The 23,652-nt window shown below is 39.0% G+C and overlaps 1 protein-coding gene across 1 annotated transcript in view; it reads left to right on the forward strand.

Annotated features, from left to right (window-relative positions):
- The window catches only part of CFAP210 (cilia and flagella associated protein 210), a 63,210-nt gene that overhangs the window by 11,167 nt on the left and 28,391 nt on the right, over window positions 1–23,652 (forward strand). The window contains 5 exon segments of the mRNA XM_017854471.1: window positions 2,847–3,073; window positions 9,348–9,521; window positions 9,618–9,757; window positions 9,759–9,809; window positions 22,841–22,997. Coding sequence (XP_017709960.1) covers window positions 2,847–3,073; window positions 9,348–9,521; window positions 9,618–9,757; window positions 9,759–9,809; window positions 22,841–22,997 — 749 coding nt within the window.

Below are 23,652 nucleotides of genomic sequence, written 5' to 3' on the forward strand. Positions count from 1 at the left end.
ATTTTACATCAACCAGTGGATTAAAGTGGGGATATGTGAAACCATCTATAGCTCTGATCTCAACCAGGGCTCTCCTGATCTTCAAAGATATGGGGAACTTGCCCCAACTTCAGTGACCCGAGATAGTAAAAGCCTTTCCCAAGCTTTCTGTGGGCTTTCTTTTTTCTTTGCGGTTACCCAACTCTATTCCTGCATTTGTGGTGGTTCTCTTTGTTCGTTCCTGTATCAGAGTCCATCAAAAGATCTACTTGAATAAAACATCCTGTGAACACAGTTATTCTACTAAAGATTTGAGATGTGAAAGAGGAGGGATCACACTTTGCACTGCATAGCTTTCTGACATCCTGCTCTCCTGCCACCACTGCTAAGGCCCACTTACCACTGTATACTTTGTGGGGAGCAGCTCCTGCCAGAATGGACCGTGTACTGTATTGACCCTCTTTAGAATTTTAGTGAATTAAATTTAGAATGACTCTTGGGTCAGACAAAGATAGTAACATGCCTAGCAATTTCTTAATCAAAAGGCAGATGGTTTAACTTAGAGACCATTGTTTGGTTAGCTTCTGATTGCAAGTAACACAAGCCAAATTGAGCTGGTTTAGGCAAAATAAAGGAAATTTGTTACAAGGCTGTAAGAATGTATTGGTCATGACTCTTAAGTAGAACAGTGTTCTGAATCAAGTTACACCGCAATCCCCAGATATGGGAGACACAATATTCTCCTTTTTATTGTAACTACTGTGAATTAGATTAGTCATTTGCAACTAAAGAATCATGATGATACTCTTTGCAACTAAAGATAATACTATTTGCAACTAAAGAGTCATGATAAAGTCAGCTTTGTTTGGCTTTGTTCTGCATGCAGAGGTTTGGTATGTGGTAGGCAAGATAGTGCCTGTGGTTGTAAACTCACACTTTAGTTTAGTCACCAAGTTCTCACCCCTACCTGCCTTAATTTAAACCCCAAGAAGACTTTAATTGGTCCTAACAGCTTTTCTTTCAGTATCTTTCTCTTTTTGGAACTATGTGATTTTCTTGCTTCTGCCTTTCTCTCTACTTGTTTCATTCTTCTCATACTAATAGTAAAAATAATAATAGCTAATATTTGTTGAGAACATATTATGTACCAGACACTAGTCTTAAATTCTTTACATCCAGTAGATACTGTTAATGACCCCATTTTGCAATTAAGGAAACAGATTCAGAAGGGTTAAATAATTTTATCTACATTCATATAGTTAATATATGGTGTGTTCAGAAAAAGTTCAGGTAGTCTGACTCCAGAATCCACACTCTTACCCACTCTGCTATCCTACCTTTGTTATGCCTGTGGCCACCCATCATTGTTCAAATGCCTTTCCTATTTTGGTGAATTTCCTTCCTTTGATGTCCTACCTCCTTAAGATAGAAGGCAAAATTCACTTTTTGAGCTGTTGTTACAGTTAGAGGGCAAGCGTGGGACAAAGACTCATCCAATCAGTTTTACATATGCCAGATTTATATTCTGAAGAGAGCAATATAAGGAATCAAACAGCATGTTGAATCAGTTTGTGTGTGTGTGTGTGTGTTTGTAGAAAATGGCAATAAAAGTGTACCAATTTCAGAGGCAACAGTGGTGAAGATTCAAGTATTCCAGTGTATGGTTTCCAGTGGGGCAAGTTGTAAATGGGGCAAGTCGAGATGCCTACACAAAGCCAGTTGCCATGGGCCCTCACTGGAACCCCATGTTGTGGTTTGTATGATGTTTTGCATATACAGCTTATAAGGATGACTATGGCTCTCTAGTAGATTGAGTCCATTACTTAATGCCCCTTAATTAATTCCTTTTCTTTTCTGCCTAAACTAGTTCTGCCAAACTTACTAGAGTAAGTTTGGCTGTTAATAATTAAGAAACTTGGTTGATTAAAAGGGTAGGACCATTTTTCCAAGGAGATCTGTTATGAGTTCCACTGTGTCATTTAGGATGCTTTGAATTCATATAATAGAACACCCAACTCAATCATCTTCAAAAATAGGGACATTTTTTTCACTTTATAACAGGAATGCCAGGCTTCAGGTTGAGTTGATTAGCAGAATAATGAGATTATCATTGCCTCAGATTCTCCTGTTGTTTCTCCTTTGCAGTAACAGCTTCTTTGCAATAATAGCTTCATTCAAGGCTGGTTTCTTTTGTGGTCGTAGCTGTTTATCTGTCTCTCTTTCTTCCTTATTCATACTTAGCTTGAGAGTCTTTTGGATGTCTCTCCCAGAAAACAAGGAAGAACTTTTCTAAAAGTTGCACGTAAACCTTTTGTCCTGTTTCTTTGCTTTTTAGAGAAATAGTGATTGACAATGGAGATACAAGTGTTCTTAAACCAACTAGGCCCACCCTGGAACTATAGTGAGTTCTCCAAATTATGTTGCTGCTGCTCAGTGGGAAGAGGTTGAATAGAGTCAGTCGTAATGCCTACAACCCCAAAAGATGAACACCCACAAAGTTATCCATTTATAAACTACCACTTTGTTAACTTTGAAAAATGCTTTTATAACAAGCTGTTGGGATAGGTATTACTAGGAGATCTCTATTTTAAAGATGAGGGTACTGAGATTCCAAAAAGTTAAATGACTTGCCCAAGTTTACACAGTAAGGAAGTGATTAAACAAGTAGTCAAATATATGCCTTCTGATTTCAAGGCCTTGTATTTTTTTTTTTTTTTTTCACTTAATCGTAGCTGTTCTTGGGATAACAAGAGTAAATTAAGTGTTTGAAAATAATTTCTAGTTATGCCACTATCGGAACTTCTGAGACAAATATCACTTAAACTATTCCTGTAAGTCTTTAGTAATCATTTTTTACAATTTATTAGAAAAAAGAAACTCTGAAGAAGATCAAGTTCTCTATCCGCCTCTTCTGCCTAGCAAAGTAGATCTCCAGCAGGTCACCATAATTCCACACAATGAGTGGAAAAGGATTCAAAATAGCCTTGACAGGTTGACAAGAGAAGCAGCATGCCTCCGTGCAGAAAGAAAGGCAAAGAAAGAAATGCATTTGCGATCTCAAGAGGTGGTAAAACACTGGACTAATACATATGCAGTAAGTATTAACCACCCAGGAATACACATGCACTGAAGACTTACCCTTGTTTCTTAGTACTCTTATGCTTCTTTTTATAATTTTTTTACATGTAAAATTTCATTAAAATGCATCGAAACACACTTTCAACGGTGTTATTTAGGTATAAGTGATATACAATGAATTGGACATATTTGAAATGTACAATCCTATAATTTTGACATATGTATAAACCCCCAAAACCATCATTACTATTAGGATAATGAACATGTTCTTGACCTCAAAATTTCCTCATGACCTGTTTTATTCCCTCTCCTTCCTCCCTGCTCCTCCTCTGGATCCTTAGGTAACCACTGATCTGCTTCCTATTACAGATTTCATTCAACACAATTACTTTGAGATTCATTCATGTTGTGGGTATCAATTGTTAATTTTTATTGCTGAATAGTATTCCATTGTATGGATATACCACAGTTTGTTTATTTGGTTACTTTTTGATGATTGACATCAATGAAATATTGACATTTGAGCTGTTTCTTTCCGTTTTTGGCTATTACAAACAAAGCTGCTATGAACATTCATGTATAAGTCTATGTATGGACATATACTTCCATTTCTCTTAGTAAATATCTTTGTGTAGAATAGCTGTTTTTTATGATAGGTGTATATTTAACTTTGTAAGAAACTTTCAAACTGTTATCCAAAGTAGTTGTAATTTTGCATTCCCAATAGTAATCTCTGAGAGTCCTATTTCCTCTCCATTCTCAACAACACTTGGTATAGTTGGTCTTTTTAATTATAAACATTTTAATAGGTGTGAAATATCTCATTATAGTTTTAATTTGAATTTCTCTAAGTAAAAATGATGTTGAATGTCTCTTCCTGAACTTATTTTCTACCAGTATATCTTCTTTGGTGATGTATCCATTCAAGTGTTTTCCCATTTTAAAATTAGTTTTATTATTGAGCTTAGATAATTTTAAACTATATTCCAAATACAAATTCATGATTAGGTATTTGACTTGAAAATACTTTCTCCCACTCTATAGCTTGACTTTTCATTTCCTTACTGTGTCTTTTGAAAAGCAAAAGTTTTTACTTTTAGTGAAATATGGTTTATCAGTGTTTCTTGTATATATCATTATTTTAGTGGCTTATCCAAGAAATCTTTACCCACTCTAATATCACAAAGATTTTCTCCTATGTTTTCTTTTAGAAGTTTAAAAATTTTAGATTTCACCAAATACTTCATGTTCTCACTTCTAAGTGGGAGGTAAATATTGAGTACACATGGACACAAAGAAGAGAACAGTAGACACTGGCACTTTTTTTGTTTTGTTTTGTTTTGTTTTGAGATGGAGTCTTGCTCTGTTGCCCAGGCTGGAGTGCAGTGGCGTGATCTCCGCTCACTGCAAGCTCCGCCTCCCAGGTTCATGCTATTCTCCTGCCTCAGCCTCCCGAGTATCTGGGACTTCAGGCACCCGCCACAACACCCTGCTAATTTTTTGTATTTTTTTTTTAGTAGAGACGGGTTTTCACCATGTTAGCCAGGATGGTCTTGATCTCCTGACCTCATGATACACCTGCCTTGGGCTTCCAAAGTGCTGGGATTACAGGCATGAGCCACTGTGCCCAGTTGACACTGGCACCTGCTTAAGGATGGAGGAGGGTGGGAGGAAGATGACGATTGGATATTATGCTGATTACCTGGGTGACAAAATTATCTGCACACCAAATCCTTGTGACATGCAATTTACCTGTGTAACAAAACTGCACATGTAACCCTTGAACTAAAAGTCGGAAAGAAATATATATTTTTTGGTTTCCTGTATAGGTCTAGGAACCATTTTAAATATATGTTTATATGGCAGTAGGTATTGATTTTTTTTTGTTTTTTGTGTAGAAGATCCAATTGTTCTGCCATAATTTATTGAAAATACTCCTCTTTTTTTTTTTTTTTTTTTGAGACGAGTCTTGCTCTGTCGTACCGGGCTGGAGTGCAGTGGCCGGATGCTCAGGCTCACTGCAAGGCTCGCGCCTCCCCGGTTACACCATTCTCCTGGCCTCAGCCTCCCTGAGTAGCTGGGACTACAGGCCCGCACGCCACGCTCGGCCTGGCTAGTTTTTTGTATTTTTTAGTAAAGAGAGCGGGGTTTCACCGTGTTATGCCAGGATGGTCTGCGATCTCGCTGACCTCGTGATGCCGCCCCGTCTCGGCCCTCCCCCAAAGTGGCTGGGATTACAGGCTTGAGCCACCGCGCCCGGCCGAAAATACTCTTCTTTATCCACTACATTGCCTTTGCACTTTTCTTGAAAATCCACTTGCGTATATATACTCAGGCGACATTTCTGCACTATCTATTCTGTTTTATTGCTCTATTTATCTGTGTTTACTCCAATTATACACTGTCTTGATAGCTGCAGATTTAATAACAGGTCTTGAAATCAGTTCCTTTTCAAAGCTGTTTTGGCTATTCTGGGTCCTTTGTACATTCTTATGATTTTTTTAATTTTAATTTTTTATTTAAAAAAAATTTTTTTGAAACGGAGTCTCACTCTGTCACCTAGTTTGGAGTGCAGTGGCACGATCTCGGCTCACTGCAACCTCCACCTCCCGGGTTCAAGCAATTCTCCTGCCTCAGCATCCTGAGTAGCTGGGACTACAGGCCTGCACCATCATGCCCAACTAATTTTTGTATTTTTAATAGAGACGGGGTTTCACCATGTTGGCCGGGATGGTCTCGAACTCCTGACCTCAAGTGATCAGCCAGCCTCAGCCTCCCCAAGTGCCTGGCTTTTATGAGTTTTAGAATCTGCTTGTCAATTCATGCAAAAAAGCCAGCTGGAATTTTGGTTGGGATAGTGTTGAATCTCTAGATCAATTTGGAGATAATTATATTTTGACAATATTGAATCTTCTGAACCATGAACATACTCTATTTGTTTAAGGCTTAATTTCTTTTTTCTGTTTTTTTTTTTGTTGTTGTTTTTTGAGATGGAGTTTTGCTCTTGTTGCCCAGGCTGGAGTGTAATGGTGAGGTCTTGGCTCACTGCAACCTCCGCCTCCTGGGTTCAAGCAGTTCTCCTGGCTCAGCCTCCTGAGTAGCTGAGATTACAGGCATACACCACAATGCCCATCTAATTTTGTATTTTTAGTAAAGACGGGGTTTCTTCATGTTGGTCAGGCTGGTCTCGAACTCCCAACCTCAGGTGATCCGCCAACCTCGGTCTCCCAAAGTACTGGGATTACAGGCATGAGCCACCGCACCCAGCCTAAGTCTTAATTTCTGTCAGCAGTGTTTTATAGTGTTCAGTATATAGGTTTTATACATCTTTTGTTGGATTTATCCCTAAATATTTCATATTTTTAATATTATGGTAAATGGTGTTTTTAAAAGTTTCAATCTGCTGTTGTTAGCTTTAAAAATACAGTAAATGTTTCCTGTATTGATCTGGTATCCTGCAACATGGCTAATCTTACTTATTAGTTCTAGTCCCTTCTTGGTAGATTCCATCAGATTTCCTACATAGACAATCATGGCATCAGAGAATAAAGACAGTTTTAATTCTTTTTTTTTCCCCCAATCTGAATGCCTATTTCTTTTTCTTGACTTACTGCACTGGCTAGAAGCTCCAATATAATATTGAATAAATGTAGTGAAGGTAGATATTCTTATTCCTGACTTTGGGGGAAAGGTACTCATTCTTTCACCTTTAACTGTGATGCTAAGTGTATGGTTTTTGTAGATGTCCCTAATCAAGTTGAAGTTGCCTTCTGTATCGAAATTGTTGAGTGTTTTGGTTCTTTTAAAATCAGAAATGGATGTTAGACTTTTTAAAGTACTTTTTTGATGTCTGTTGAGATTATCACGAGGTTCTTATTTTCTAGTCTGTTAAAATTGTGAATTACATTGTTTGATTTTTAAATATTCAACCAAGCTTGCATTACTAGGATAAAACCCCATTGGTCATAATGTATTATCCTTTTGATGGATTTAATTTGCTAAAATGTTATTAATTTTTGTATTTGTGTTCATGAGGGATATTGGTCCATAGTTTTCTTGAAATATCTTTATCTAGTTTGATTATCAGAGTAGTACTGTTTACTGTTATGACGCAGGATTGCGCAGAAAGCCAGAGTACTGGAAACTGTGAAGAACCAAGACAGCTTCTCATCATTTGCCTCTGATTTGTCTATCTGCCTGCCTCTTCCTCTCTCTGGAACTGCATAGTGCTTTTGCTGTGCCCTGCTCTGTGCATCTGCTAGCCTCCCTCTACCTGAGGGTTACAGTAGCCCAGTTTAGTTCCATATGCATGAATGGGAAACTTCTTCGAAATGGAAGGTGTCCCCTGACTCCTTTTATTATCTTGCCTGGGGAGAAATGCTGGGAAAAGGTAATCCCCTCCCTCCACCCTACTTTCCTCCATTGTTTGAGGCACTGAGAGGCAGGGTTATGTTTGTTTTATGATAGAATTATTAAAACTACAGATAGGCGTAAACTCAGTCTAGAGAGTTCTCACTGTTTTTTTTTTTCTTTTTAACATTGCATGTTTCCTTACTTTGTTGCAGTATACATTATTTATCTTTGGGAAAGGACATAGAAAACTTATAGTACCTTGCTTTAGAAACGATGGTCATAATTTATTAATTCTCTTTTTTTTCTCAAAAAGGGAAGAATTATATGACGACTAATATATGTAACATACGACATTCTGAAAAAGGCAAAACTATAGGGAAAGAAAACAGATCAGTGGTTGCAAGGGCCTACAGGTAGAGGGAGTGGTTGACTATAATGAGACATGATGGGATTTTTTGGGAGGATGGAATTATTTTGTAAGTGACTGTATGCATTTGTAAACTCTACACTAAAAGGGCGCTTGTAAATTATAATATAGAAAACTTGATTTGAAAAAGGTCCCTGGTACATAAAGGGACAGGGGATGGGGATATATCCTTTTTTTTTTTTTTTTTTTTAATGCAGAAGTAGCGCATATAATGCTTTAACTCTCCATGGGTATTAAAGATGAATAATAAATGATGATTCATCTTACCAGCAGCAAGACTGTCTATAAACCCGTAGTAGTAAAAACTATGATATAGACACAGAGGTTGACAAAATAATAGGTCAGAAGAGAGAACCTAGAAACAAACCCACGTTATATATTGGAACTTGACATATGACAAAAATGTCATTGCAAAAAGGAAAGGAAAGGATGGGAATTCAACAACTGATACTGGGAAAATTGGCATATGAAAGAGATTAAATTACATCTTAATAGTACAGAATACAGAAAAATGGATTTCAGCCAGACTAAATACCTAAATGTAAAAGGCAAAACACTAAAACTTTTAACATAAATAATAGAATATCTTCAGGGTATCAAAGTAAATAAAGTTTTCTTAAGACACAGGAAATAGGACCAATAAGGAAAAGGAAGACCTCATATGACATGAGGAATGGAGGCCTCAGAGTTATAGAAGAATATATAAAATATACAACTATTGGTTTTTTAAAGGAGCAAAAGTAGTAAGATATATATTTATTGTGTAACTGTAGAGAGGAACTTTGGAAGTAAACAAAAGAAACTAATAGCAGTTACCGTAGAATGAGAGGAGATTGCAGATGGGTTGGAAGGTGATATAGTTTGGATGTGTGTCCCCATTCAGATATCATATTGAAATGTAATTCCCAATGTTGGAGGTGGGGCCTGGTGGGAGGTGATTGGATCATGGGGGCAGATTTCTCATGAATGGTTTAGCACCATCCCCATTGGTACTATCCTCGAAATAGTGACTGTGTTCTTGTGAGATCTGGTCGTTTGAAAGTGTGTAGCACCTCCTTTCTCCACTCTCGTTTCTCCTCCGGCCATGACATGCTTGCCGCCCATTTGCCTTCCACCATGATTGTAAGTTTACTGAGGCCTCTCCGGAAGCTGAGCAGATGCCAACATCATCCTTCCTGTACAGCCTACAGAACTGTGAGCTAATTAAATCTCTTTTCTTTATAAATTACCCAGTCTCTGGTATTTCTTTATAGAAATGTGAGAACAGATTAATACAAAAGGAGAAGTTCATATACCTCTATAATATTTTGGGATTTTGAACCATGTAATGTGTTATCTACCTAAAAAAGTCAGTCTAAAAAATAAGCTCATAAATGTAGCCTCATATTTATTAGTAAAATATTATAAATACAATAAAAACATAATAAAAGCTCAAATTATAATATTATGTTAAATTGTAGTAAAATTAAATTGAAAAATGAAAACAAAAGATTGTGTTTATCTTTTACAGGGGATGAAAGAACAGAAACTTGAAGCCAAAAAGAAGCGCGATGAAGAAATAGAGGCAGAAAGACAAATTCTGGATCTGGAAGAAGAAATACACAAACAAGGAAAAAGAAAAAAGGCCATCGAAAATGCAAAGCAATGTCAATTTTACCAGACAGAAAGAGTGAAAAACTTTCATGTACTACTTGGGTTTTCTTGTATTTTATATATATTTAACATATCTATACATAATTAGGCATCATTTTCTTAAAGTACTATAATTTTTCTTTTGTAGTCAGGACTTCTTCTTAGTAGAGTTATGAAAGAACGTGATGCCCAGATTGAATTCCGAAAGAGTACGATAAAATCAGATAAAAAATGGGAGGAACAATTGAAGCTCAACATTGAAAAAGCTTTTAAAGAAGAACAAGAAAAGCAGAAAACGACACAGAGAAAGGGTGGCTCTTGCCAAAGATCATCTAAAACAGTATGTATATATAAAATACCTTTTTGTACCTTTCTCTTTTTTTCATAATGATTGTAGCTTTTTTCTGATTATAAAAGTAATACATGCTAAAATAATTAGTCAGTAGAAAAGTACAAAAGGAGGTTAAAAATCACTATCACTTTCTTACCCAGAGATTGTATATTGGTTATTATTGTCATAATAATGCAACATAATACACAACCACGCAATCTAGTGGCATACAAAAAAAAAACATGTTTACTTCTCATGCATCTGGGGGTTGGCTGATCTAGGCTGGAATCAGGTAAGCAGCTTTTCTTCAAGCTGTAGGACTGGCTGGGTTTGTTTATTGTTGTGGAGAGGATTCTGATCCGCTTCATGTGTATACATTCTGAGGTTCAGGATGAAGCAGCCACATGGGGCAACTTTTCACATGGTATTCACAGAGATGCAAGAGAGCGATCCCAAGCTTGCAAGAACACAGCTAAACCCAAAGTCAATGGACAAGGAAGTATACTTGACCTTCCATCAGTCTAAAGCAAGTCACATGGCCAACCCCAAAAACAATAATGGAACAGAGAAGTAGACTTCCATTAAAGTGAGGCAGGAAGGGGAAGGGAGTGAATCTTTTTTGAACGGTAAATCTAAACTACCATAGGAAGTTACTATTATTGTTTTGGTATATAGCCATATGGAGTTTTTTTTATGAAGGATTCGTCAGGCTTATTGAAATATAATTTGCATTCAGTAAAAGTCACCCTTTAAAAAGTATAGCTGCGTAACTACCACTCAAATCAAGATATAGAACATTTCCATCACCCCCAAAATTTCCCTCATGCCCCTTTGCTCTATAAGTTCTATCCCCAGCTCCTAGCCTCTGGAAGTCATTGATCTAGTGATAGACTTTTTTTTCTGAATGTATATACTCACGTTTTATAAAATGACATTTGAATGAGCAATATTGCCTTATTGCATGCTTTTTTCATGTACCTGCATGTCATATGTATAATTATTTATCAAAATCACATTATGTCTAAATGACACAGACATCAGTTCTCAGAATATATATATTGCCAAATTGTGTATTTTTCAATTCAGTCCTTAGTAACAAGGGAAGAAAAACCTTTGGATTTATTGTAATTTTTTTCTTTGGCAGTGTAGAGATCTAAACATTTGTACAAGTTAGGGACGAAGCCATTGGCAGAGGGAGGCAAGTATTTGACCAGTGTATCACTTGTGTTTGAGAAATCTCTTGTTATATTGCAGCTCAGAGGTAGCAGTCAGATTTCCAGCAAGCTACCTGGCAAGTGCTAACACCTTTACAGGCTGTCTATCCTCCTATAGCCTTTGTATCTAGGCTGTGTTTGGGCCACAGCATGTTTTTTGCTTGTAGTATTTGTCAGTAGGTTAGAGGTTCAAGCTGGTGTAGGATTTATTTTAGTTATTTCTTTGGCATATCTTCAGTGCAGTCTCGGAAATGTTCATCAAGCTTTGATGTCAGCATAAATTCCTTTACTTACTTCTCATGGTGGGCTTTGGCCTTGTGGATGGTGACCAAGTGTTACCTATCCTCACTGTACTCTCAACTGTTCTATTTTCCTTTGAGATGTCTTGAAAATTCAGTTATGTGGATAAGACTAATGGTATGGAATTTATATTGGTTGCATTGTGGGGAATTAGGAGAGGAAGGATGTTGTGATGGTTAATATTAGATGTCAACTTGATTGGATTGAAGGATGCCTAGATGGCTGGTAAAGTATCATTTCTGGGTGTGTCTGCGAGGGTGTCACCAGAGAAATTAGATGTTTGAGTCAGTGGTCTGGGAGAAGAAGACCCACCCTCAATGTGGGTGGGCACCATCCAGTCAGCTGCCAGCACAGCTAGAACAAAGCAGGCAGAAGAAGGTGGGCTAATCTTGCTTGCTGAGCCTTCTGGCTTCCTTCTTTATCGGTGCCAGATGCTTCCTTCTGCTTTTCCTGCCCTTGGACGTCAGATCCCAGGTTCTTCCATCATTAGACTCTGGGACTTGCACCAGTGGCTTGCTGGGGGCTCTCGGGCCTTTGGCCACAGACTGAAGGCTGCACTGTGAGCTTCCCTGGTTTTGAGGCTTTTGGACTCTGACTGAACACTGCTGGTTTCTCTCTTCCTCAGTTTGCAGACAGCCTATTGTGGGACTTCGCCTTGTAATAGTGTGAGCTAATTCTCCCAAATAAACTCACACATACACATACACCCTCTTGGTTCTGTTTCTCTGGAGAACCCCTGACTAATAGAGATATTCAACATGTGAACCTGGGTTGCCAATTTGTTTCCAAAGTCCTACAGCTTAAATTTAATAAGAAATATTCAAGTCTGTAATTGAAAACAACATAGGAAATTATAAATCTATTATTATATATTTGTTTAAGTATATGAGTTTACAAACTTATCACCAAGCTGTATTCTGTTGAATGTTTATTCGTGTATGGGTTTTATAGAATTCAGAATGCATGTTACTTTAAAATACTGTTAGGAATAGTGATGAACCTATAAAAAACCTCTTTAAACCAATAGAAATGGAATAATAGCACTGGCGTTTACCTGAGTTGGGAAGAGGAGCATGTAGCAGAAAAGAGATGCAAATGAGAATTCCTTTCCCCTTTCTTGACTAAGAGTTTATTCAGGAGCAAAATTTCAAAATAGGCTCTTTATTCATTCATTGGGATATTCCTTCCTTTATTCATTCATACAACATTTATTGAACAACCTCCATTTGCCAGTCACTATTCTAGTCATTGAGAATACAAAGATGAATATGATACAATCTTCTTAAGAAGTTCATGGCTGGGTGTGGTGGCTCATGCCTCCCAATCCCAGCACTTTGGGAGGCCAAGGTGGGTGGATCACTTGAGGTCAGGAGTTTGAGACCAGCCTGACCAACATGGTGAAACCCCATCTCTACTAAAAAAATACAAAATTAGCCAGGCATGGTGGTGCACACCTGTAATCCCAGCTACTCAGGAGGCTGAGGCAGGAGAATTGCTTGAACCTGGGAGGTGAAGGTTGCAATGAGCCGAGATTGTGCCAATGCACTCCAGCCTGGGGAACAAGAGCGAAACTCCATCTCAAAAAAAAAAAAAGTTCAGAATCTGGGAGCAGAGAGCACAGAAATGGAACAAATAATTAGAATATAATGATAAATATTATTTTGGCAAATATGTGTAGAGGGTGTGTGGAAGCATGTAAAATGAGTATCTGACCCAGTCTAGAGAAGGCTTTTCAGAAGAAACTGGCTCCTGCACCTAATTGCAAAGAATGAATAGTAATAAGCCACGCTAAGAGTGGGCTGTAGAGGTATTTTAAGCACAGGTAAAGGCCCAGGGTGGGATAGAATATGGTGGATTTGGAGAACTCCAAGTAGTCAAGATGGCTGTAGTATAAAAGACGAAAGATAAGGTTGGAGAGATAGGCTGGGATCAGCTCATGGTGTCTTTTATAGGTCCTGTGCCTTAAGGCCTGCCAGAATTTGGAAAGACTGTCTTCTTTGGGCAAAGACCATATTTTAATTATTTTTATCACAAAGAAATGGAAATTGCAGAATACCAAGGGGCAAGTCTCTTTTTGCGTGCCCTATTAATTGTATTACCAAGTGCTACCTTGTGGTGATTTAAAATATTTCCACACATTCTTTGATACTCCTTCCTTCAGAGGATGGAGCCCAATTTATTTCCCTCTTAAGTGTGGCTATACATAGTAACTCATTTCCAAGAAATAGAATGTGTCAGAAATAATGGTGTGTGACATCTAAGCTTAGGATACTAAAGGCATTGTGGCTTTCTCCTTGCCGTCTCCCATGGATTGCTCATTGGGGAATCTAACTGCCGTGGTGTAAGGATACTCGAGCAGATCAATGGAGAGGTCCATGTGGCAAGGACCCGAGGTGTCCTGACACCAAATATGTGAAAGTGGATTCTCTAGCTTCCTTTAAGCCCTTGGATGACTGCTACTTCAACTGGCATCTTGACTACAACATTAGTTGAGAACCATCCAACTCACTCACTCTCAGGTTCATGACTCTCAGGAATGGTATGAGATAATAAGTGTTTATTGTTTTAAGCTGTTAAGTTTTAGAGTAATTAGTTATTCAGGAATAGAAAATTGAAACACATTGCACAGCTGCTGGCCCTGTGCCTGAAAGTGAAAATATTCACATACTTTCTAAACAATCTGTAAACTCCAGACCTGGGAAGCCTATGCTACTGTGGGGCTTTGACTAGTATAAGAGTCTTTGTGTGACTCATAGCCCAGTGGGTATGATGGGGATATGACAAATAAGATACCACAGTGACACCAAAATCCCAAAATAGAGGGATTTTGACCAGGAATCTTATACATAATTATTAAAAAGAAACTTAACACCACAGCTATAGACACTGTATAGGTCTTCTTTCTTCTATATATAGGTAAGCCTTTCTCTAGGAACAGACACATAGACTTTGCTTAAGAAAAAAACTCACGGCCGGGCGCAGTGGCTCAAGCCTGTAATCCCAGTACTTTGGGAGGCCGAGACGGGCGGATCACGAGGTCAGGAGATCGAGACCATCCTGGCGAACATGGTGAAACCTCGTCTCTACTAAAAAATACAAAAAACTAGCCGGGCGAGGTGGTGGGCACCTGTAGTCCCAGCTACTCGGGAGGCTGAGGCGGGAGAATGGCGTAAACCCGGGAGGCGGAGCTTGCAGTGAGCTGAGATCCGGCCACTGCACTCCAGCCTGGGCGACAGAGCGAGACTCCGTCTCAAAAAAAAAAAAAAAAAGAAAAAACTCACTAATTACTGTCTGTTAATCCCATCAGCTTCACACACAAAAAAAGAAAAAATGGTCATAGGATAGTTTGCACCACTTTTCCCTGGATAAAGATTATTTAGGGAAAGAGTAGAACTTTTCCCTGGATAAAGATTATTTAGGGAAAGAGTAGAAAGAGAGAAGAGGGCTTAAGTGATCTCATCCGTTTTGCAGATGTAAGTACCATCCTAAATCTGATAGCGCTAGTCTAGACCATCCCTTTGAACCCCAGCTTCACATATCCAGCTGCCTCCATGGTATCTCCATTTTAATGTCTCATAGTATCTCAAACTTAAAATGTCTACACAGAATTATTGATTTCCAGTGGCATCTTTATCCAACCAGTTTTTCAAACCAGAAATCTAAGAATTCACCTTGATTCCTCATTTTTCTTTATCTTCCACATCAGATCTCTCAGCAATTCATTTTGATTTTTTTCTCCAAAATAAATCATGAATTTAGTTTATCATATAAGATGGCAAACTTAATTGAGGAATATTGTGTGTGTTCTGACTAGTTTATCATGTAGTCCAGGCCACCCTCATATATTCCATGGGTTATTGTATTAGACTCTTAATTGGCCTCACATTATTTATTTGTCAAATTCTTCTTTACTTATCATCCAGAGATATTTTATCAAGATGAAAATTGATCATATTATTATACTACCTTAAGCACTTCAATGGCTTTCCATTCAACTTAAAATAAAATGGAAATTTGACATTCCCTGCAAGGCCCTGTATGATCTGGCCTGCCTACTTCTCAACCTCCTTTCCTACCATTCTGTCCTCTTAGTTATGATGCCTCCATTACACTGATCTTCCAGGGCCTGGAGCATCTACCAAACCCTTGCTTGCCTCATGTTTTCTCTACTGTCTGCAATTTTACCCATCCATTCTTCATCTGTGGACCTCTTACCAGCTCAGAGAGGCCTTCCTGTCTCAGAGTTCAACTTCGTTGAAAGTTATCTAAGTACCTCAATTATTACTCTTTTACTTAGTCTCTTATTTTTTAAAAAACACTACAATTTGTAATTACATTGTCTATTTATAGGCATACCTTGTTTGATTGTGCTTTGCAGCTATTGTGTTTTTTTTTACAAATCGAAGGTTTGTGGCAACCCTGCATTGAGCGAATTTATCAGCACCATTTGTTCAGCAGCATGTCACTTTATGTCTCTGTGTCTCATTTTGGTAATTCTCGCAGTATTTCGAATTCCTCAATATTACTATATCTATTATGGTGATCTGTGATCAGTGATCTTTGACGTTACTATTGTAATGTTTTGAGGTGCCACGAACTGCACCCATATAAGATGGCAAACTTAATTGAGGAATATTGTGTGTGTTCTCACTGCTCTACCAAGCACTGTTCCCCTATCTCTGTCTCTTTCCTTGGGCCTCCTTATTCCCTGAGACACAACAATATTGAAATCAGGCCAATTAATAACCTTATAATGGCCTCTAAGTGTTCATATGAAAGGAAGAGGTGCACGCCTCTCACTTGAAGTCAAAAGCTAGAAATAATTAAGCTTAGTGAGGAAGACATGTGAAAAGCCAAAATAGGCTGAAAGTTGAGTCTCTTCCACCAAACAGCCAAGCTGTAAATGCAAAGGAAAAGTTCTGGAAAGAAATTAAAAGTGCTACTCTAGTGAGCACACAAATGATAAGAGAGCCAAACAGCCTTATTGCTGATATGGAGAAAATTCTAGTGGTTTGGATAGAAGCTCAAACCAGCCCTGACATTCCCTTAAGCCAAAGCCTAATCCAGAACAACGTCCTAACTCTCTTCAAGTCTGTGATGGCTGGAGAGGTACAGACACTGCAGAAGAAAAACTTGAAGCTAGCAGAAGTTGGTTCATGAGGTTTGAGGAAAGAAGCTGCCTCCATGACATAAATGTACAAGGTGAAGCATCAAGTGCTAATGTAAAAGCTGCAGCAAGTTATCCCGAAGATTTGGCTAAAATCAGTGATGAAGGTGGCCACACTAAACAATAGATTTCCAGTGTGGATGAAGCAGTCTTACATTGGAAGAAAATGCCATCTAGGACTTTCATAGCTAGAAGAGAAATCAATGCCTGGCTTCAAAGCTTCAAAGGGCAGACTGACTCACTTGTTAGCAGCTAATGTAGCTGGTGACTTTAAGTTGAAGCCAATGCTCATTTACCATTCTAAAAATCCTAGGACCCTTAAGAATTATGTTAAATCTTCTCTGCCTGGGCTCTGGAAATGGAACTACAAAGCTAAGATGACATCACATGTGTTTACAGCAAGGCTTACTGAATATTTTAAGCCCACTATTGACATCTACTGCTCAGAAAAAAATATGCCTTTCAAAATATTACTGACCATTGACAATGCACCTGGTCATTGTCAATGATCAGTAATAAGAGCTCTGATGGAGATACACAGGAGATTAATGTTGTTTTCATGGCTGTTAACATAACATCCATTCTGCAGCCCATGGATCAAGGAGTAATTTAGACTTTCAAGTCTTACTATTTTTTTTTTTTTTTTTTTTGAGATGGAGTCTTGCTCGGTCGCCCGGGCTGGAGTGCGGTGGCGCAATCTTGGCTCACTGCAAGCTCCGCCTTCCGGGTTCTTGCCATTCTCCTGCCTCAGCCTCCCGAGTAGCTGGGACTACAGGTGCCCGCCACTACGCCCGGCTACTTTTTTTGTATTTTTAGTAGAGACAGGGTTTCATCGTGTTAGCCAGGATGGTCTCGATCTCCTGACCTCGTGATCTGCCCGTCTCGGCCTCCCAAAGTGCTGGGATTACAGGTGTGAGCCATCGCGCCTGGCCCAAGTCTTACTATTAAAGAAATGCATTTCAGAAGACTGTGGCTACCATAGATAATGATTCCTCTAATGGATCTGGGGAAAGTAAATTGAAAACCTTCTGGAAAGAATTCACCATTCCAGTTGCTATTAAGAACATTTGGGCCAGGTGCAGGGCTCATGCCTGTAATTCCAGCACTTTGGGAGGCTGAGGTGGGTGGATCACCTGTGGTCAGGAGTTCGAGACCAGCCTGGCCAACATGGTCAAACCCTGTCTCTACTAAAAATACAAAAATTAGCCAGGCATGGTGGTGGGGCATCTGTAATCCCAACTGCTTGGGAGGCTGAGGCAGGAGAATCTCTTGAACTTGGGGGGCAGAGGTTGCAGTAAGCTGAGATTACGCCATTGCACTCCAGCCTGGGCAACAAGAGTGAAACTCCATCTCAAAAAAAAAAAAAAAAAAGAACATTTGTGATTCATGGAAGAAGGTTAAAATATCAACATTAATAAGAGTTTGGAAGAAGTTGATTTCAGCCTTCATGGATGACTTTCTCCACATCTTCAGTGGAGAAAGTAACTGCAGATGTGGTGTCAATAGCAAGAGAACTAGAATTAGAAGTGGAGCCTGAAGATGTGAGTGAATTGCTGCAACCTCATGATAAAACTTGAATGGATGAGAAGCTGATTCTTACGGATGAGCAAAGAAAGTGGTTTCTTGAGATGGAATCTGCTGTGGGTGAAGAAGCTGTCAAAACCATTCAAATGACAGCAAAGGATTTAGGATATTATATAAACTTAGTTGATAAAGCAGCAGCAGGTCAAGAGGATTGACTCTAATTTTGAAAGAAGTCCTACTGTGGGTTAAATGCTATCCAACAGCATTACATACTACAGAGAAACCTTCTGAGAAGAGTCAATCAATATGGCAGACTTCATTGTTGTCTTATTTTTTTTTTCTGTTTTCTTTTCTTTTTCTCTTTTTTTTTTTTGACAGAGTCTCGCTCTGTCGCTCAGGTTGGAGTGCAGTGGCGCGGTCTCGGCTCACTGCAAGCTCCGCCTCCTGGGTTCACTCCATTCTCCTGCCTCAGTCTCCCGAGTAGCTGGGACTACAGGCGCCTGCCACCACGCCCGGCTAATTTTGTATTTTAGTAGAGACGGGGTTTCACCGTGTTAGCCAGGATGGTCTCAATCTCCTGACCTCGTGATCTGCCCGCCTCGGCCTCCCAAAGTGCTGGGCTTACAGGCGTGAGTCACTGCGCCTAGCCCATTGTTGTCTTATTTTAAATAAATTGCCACAGCCACTTCAGCCTTCAAAAACCACCACCTTGATCAGTCAGCACCCATCAATGTCAAGGCAAGACCCTCTATTAGCAGAAAGATTCTGACTTCTTGAAGGCTGAGATGGTTGTTAGCATGTTTTAGCAATAAAGTATTTTTTAATTAAGGTGTATACATTTTCTAGACATGATGCTATTGTATACTTACTAGACTACAGTATAGTGTAAACATAACTTTTATATGCAATGGGAAACCAAAACATTTGAATGGCTTACTTTATTGAGATATTCATTTTATTGCAGCAGTTTGGAACCAAACCCACAATATCTCTGAGGTATGCCTGTACTTTGTTTGTTTTTGCTGGTCTCCCTCACTAGAATGTGAGCTTCTTGAGTGAGCCATGTCTGTTTTATCGTTTTAGTAGAAATCCAATAAATAATAGGTAAATGAATGAGAGGTCTAAGGATTAAAGAAGAGTTAGGTATAATTCTTAAGTCCCTAGCATAGGTAACTGAAAAGATGATGGTACTGTTCACCAAAATAAAGAAAAGAGACCAAAAGGGTCAGTTTAGAAGAGAAGGATGATGAATTTGGTTTTAGATGTAGAGAAGGTAAAGTACCTATGTAATAGCCAGGTGATGATGCCTAATGGGTTGTCTCTATAAGAATCAAGGTAGGCTGGGCATGGTGGCTCATGCCTATCATCCTAGCAGTTTGGGAGGTCAAGCGGGGAGGATCACTTGAGCCCAGGAGTTCAAAGACCATCCTGGGTAACATAGTGAGACCCCTGTGGAGTCCTAATTAGGGAAAAGTAGTCGGGCTGGTGGGAGCAAGGAAAAGCAAAAAGGAAGACGCAGATAAGCTACAAGCCTGCCTTTTTTCCTGGTTCAGGACACATAGCCCTTCTGCACAAATAATTCACAATCTTCCTGTGCTCAACTACCACCAGCCACCTGCAAGTAAGCTCACTGCAACCTTGGTGTTATCAGTACTGCATAAAGCCCTCCTCAGCATACAGCATAAACACTATCCTATAAAATCTCCAGCAAGCCTTGTTTCCTCACCGCCAGCCTCTCTCTTGCAGGCTGCTTATTGCCTCACTGGCAATGTATTTTTATACTTTTTCTAATAAAGCTGCCTTTCTTTATCTACAATTGTCTTGGCAAATTCTTTTACCCCCATGCTAATACCCAGATAGCCGTCCTTCCCCTGCAATAACTCTCTCTCTCTCTCTCAAAAAAAAAAAAATAGCTGGAATTAGCTGGGTGTGGTGGTACACACTTGTAGTTCCAGCTTGGGAGGCTGAGGCCGAAGGATCACTTGAACCCAGGAGTTTGAGGTTGCAGTGAGCTATGATTGCGACACTACACTCCAGCCTGGATGCAAGAGTGAGACCCTGTCTCTAAAAACAATTTTTAAAAATGAAAGAATCAAACTTGTCTATTGTAATAGAGAGAGAGAGAGAGAACTCAGTTTGGATGTTTGACTACTGACTTCGTTTTTAGGCCTCACTCTCACTTCCCTTTTGGCCCTACATCTGTACAGGCTGATAAGAAGGGTCCTGGAACTCTCCTCCTCCTCTTTTGGCACCAGTACTTAATTTAAATCCCTCCTGCTCAGACACTTTTCCTCAGTCCCACCTCTTAGCCATAATAAAGGCCCCAAACCCACTCCCTCTGCTTTGTCCAAAGCAATCAAGACCTACTTGTGCCTGCCCACCTCTTCCCAGGAGTCCCTCATGTGAGTAATACTTTCTACCAAGTTTTCTTGGGATGTAATGTCATCAGTCTGGACATCTGAACCAAATTTTGGGTAGTGGTCTTTCCTGCTTTTACAGGAGAACTGTGCAACATCTATGTAAGCCCAAGAATCAGATCTGTGCTAGATAAGTACAGATTTGGAACCTTCAGAATGTGAATCAAGGATAGCAAGGAGCTGACTCAAAGAGAGCAAGGCGTTGACATATTCAGCTCTGATTTCCTGGTAGTGGCTGCCCAATGCATTGTTTGAGAAGGACCAAGGATCAGCAGGAAAGAGTTTTGTGTTGGTTGCTGACATCTGCTTTGGGAATGGGAGTTGGAAGTAATGATATGAATGTTATGTATTTCTTCCTTAAACTAGAGGATCTCAAATTTACTTCAGCAAGTTAACTTTGCATTAAGCCAAATTAATGGCATATAGATGACAAGTCTATTCAAACTACCCAAACTAAGGAGAAAGTCTCTTTTGACAGCTAATTAAATTTTTAATTATTGTAAATTATTGTGTAAGTCACTGGCAATATATTATATTTTAACTGACATTAGAGACATTTTTGTTATTCTTAGAATAGGTAATTTTTTTGCTGAAATGACAAATTATCCAATGGATGCATAGTTATAATGTTAGTAATTTCCAGATTTGCTAAGAAATGCTAAAGTTGAAAAACTTTAAAGTATCTTGTTTTCCCTTAAAAGTAGCAATTTAAAATTTCAAAAGCTTCTGTTTTAGAATTGGATAAATCTCTTTTTATAATGTTCTTCAAATCTTTCTTTTTTTTGAGACAGAGTCTTGCTCTCACCCAGGCCAGAGTGCAGTGGCGTGATCTCAGCTCTCTGCAACCTCTGCCACCTAGGTTCAAGCGATATCCTGCCTCAGCCTCCCAAGTAACTGGGTCTACAGGTAGGCACCACCACATCTGGCTAAATTTTTTTTTTTTTTTTTTTTAAGTAGAGATGGGGTTTCATTATGTTGGCCAGGCTGGTCTCAAACTCCTGACCTCAGGTGATCTGCCCACCTTGGCCTCCCAAAGTGCTGGGATTACAGCGTGAGCCACCACGCCCAGCCTTGGGTTTTGTTTTTTTTAGGGCAATCATAAACCTGGTTTAGCATTGACCAACAATGATCTTTTTCTTACCTCCTCCTAAAGAGAGTGACTCTGACTCTAAAGCTTATTATTCTGCACAGATGAATCAAATAGGAATCTCCTGTCCTGAATTGGCTTAATGGTAACAAAGTAAACTTGCTGGCTCACTTAACTGTATAGTCCTCCATGGCATAGGGGAAGGGAATTTTCCCTTCTCTAAAGCTGAGTGAGGGGACTCCAGTAAAAAATGTTTTCTCGATTGGGTGCATATGAAAGAAAGGTTGGCTGGGTACATTGGCTCATGCCTGTAATCCCAAACTTTGGGAGGCTGAGGCGGGAGGATTGCTTCAGGCCAGGAGTTTGAGACCAGCCTGGGCAACATAGCAAGACCCCATTTCTATAGAAGAAAATTTTTTAAAGAAAGAAAGGTTTATTCCTCAGTCATTCATCTATTTAGGTGGGTTGTCGACCTACCCTGTGCCTACCTTTTCAGGAAAAAGAGAGAGAGAGAGGGCAGATAGAGTAGTGAGAAAGCCTGTATATTGTTGATTGGCTAACAAGGATGCATGGATTTTCCATGGGCAAGGAGACAACTTGGACTTGCGCTGTCTTGCCAGTATGCAGAGGTTTGGCTGCCGGATGAGGGGCCTTTGAGACCTGGAGTCTTTAATAAACTACTTAGAGTGGGAGCTCCTGGTAGCGATGGTGGTAGGGTTTAGGGGTGAGTTGAAGAGATGGAGCTGGAGCTAAATCACTCAGATCAGGGCTCTGCAGTGAGGAGGACCCTCAGGGATCTCTGAGGAACTCACACATAAGTTCGGAAAGACAACCAGGGAGGCTCACCACTCAGAAGAAATTATCAGCTAGTCAGTATTGGCTACAGAAAGAATTACAACACAAGTGGTCAGTTGAGTAAGGAGACTGTTCTTCCTCCCATTCCATCAAACTGCATTCCTTGAGAGGCTAGGCCCACAGCTTATGTAGCATCATCTAGGGCTGAAGTTGGGAAGCACTAGGGATTAGGAACCTTTCTGTAAAATAATGTCACCATTACTCTCATCCCATTAACTGGTTCTTTCTAAAGGAAAAGAACTTACTTGGGTGAATAATGAAATAAATTTTGAGGCAAGGAAAGTATTGCCAATTCTAGGTTAACCAAGATTGGATTAGTTTTAATCACTGCTGTTTAATGTCTGTTCTTTTCCCCCAAAGAAATTCACATGTTCTTCCTTGCAGCTTCAGTTCATTCCAGGTTGGAACTGAATTCATTTCTTAAAATATAGCCTATTTTCTGCTTTGTTCTCAATTATAATTATGTTTTGCTTTAGAATAAAGGAACATGAGGAAGAAGAAGAAAGAAGGAAAAAGCATGAAGAAAAAGATGCCGAAGAAATAAAGCGCCAGAATGCATTGTATGAAATTGAAATGAGAAGAAAACTAGAAAAGAAAAGAGAAGAGATGCATGAAAGCAGGAGACGGTTTCTTGTAAGTTGAAAGTGCAAAAGTTCCAAAAAAGGTTCAAAGTCAAATGCCCAACTTTTAAAATTGATACATAATATATTTATACATGTTTATAGAGTACATGTAGTGTTTTGATCCAGACGTATGTTATGTAATGATCAAATAAGGGAATTTAGGTTATCTGTCACCTTGAACATTTATCATTTCTTTGTGTTGGGAACATTTCAAATCTTCTAGTTATTTTGAAATGTACAATATATTGTTGTTAACTATAGTCCCCCCACTATGCTATCAAACACTAAAACTTATTCCTTATATCTAAAAGTTTGTACATCCCCACTGTGTCTCCACATCCTTACCAGCTTCTGATAGAATAACTGTCATTCTAGTCCCTGCCTCCACTAGATCACTTTTTAGCTCACACATAATGAGTGAGAACATAGTATATTTGTCTTTCTGTGCCTGCAAATGCCTAACTTTTAATATTAAAAAAAAAGTGGAATAGAAAAGGAGTTGCTATTAAGTTGGGTTTCTAAGGGAATGTATACTTTTGGGATAGCTATATTTGCTGTGGTTTTATATGCATGTGCTCTCATGCACGAACAAGAAAGAGAGAAGAGAAAATGATATTTTAAAACAATGAATTTATTTTCTTTCTTTCTTTTTTTTTTTTTTTTTT

This window comes from Rhinopithecus bieti, unplaced genomic scaffold (genome assembly GCF_001698545.2).
Source record: "Rhinopithecus bieti isolate Rb0 unplaced genomic scaffold, ASM169854v2 scaffold_37314, whole genome shotgun sequence".
Lineage (NCBI taxonomy): Eukaryota > Metazoa > Chordata > Mammalia > Primates > Cercopithecidae > Rhinopithecus > Rhinopithecus bieti.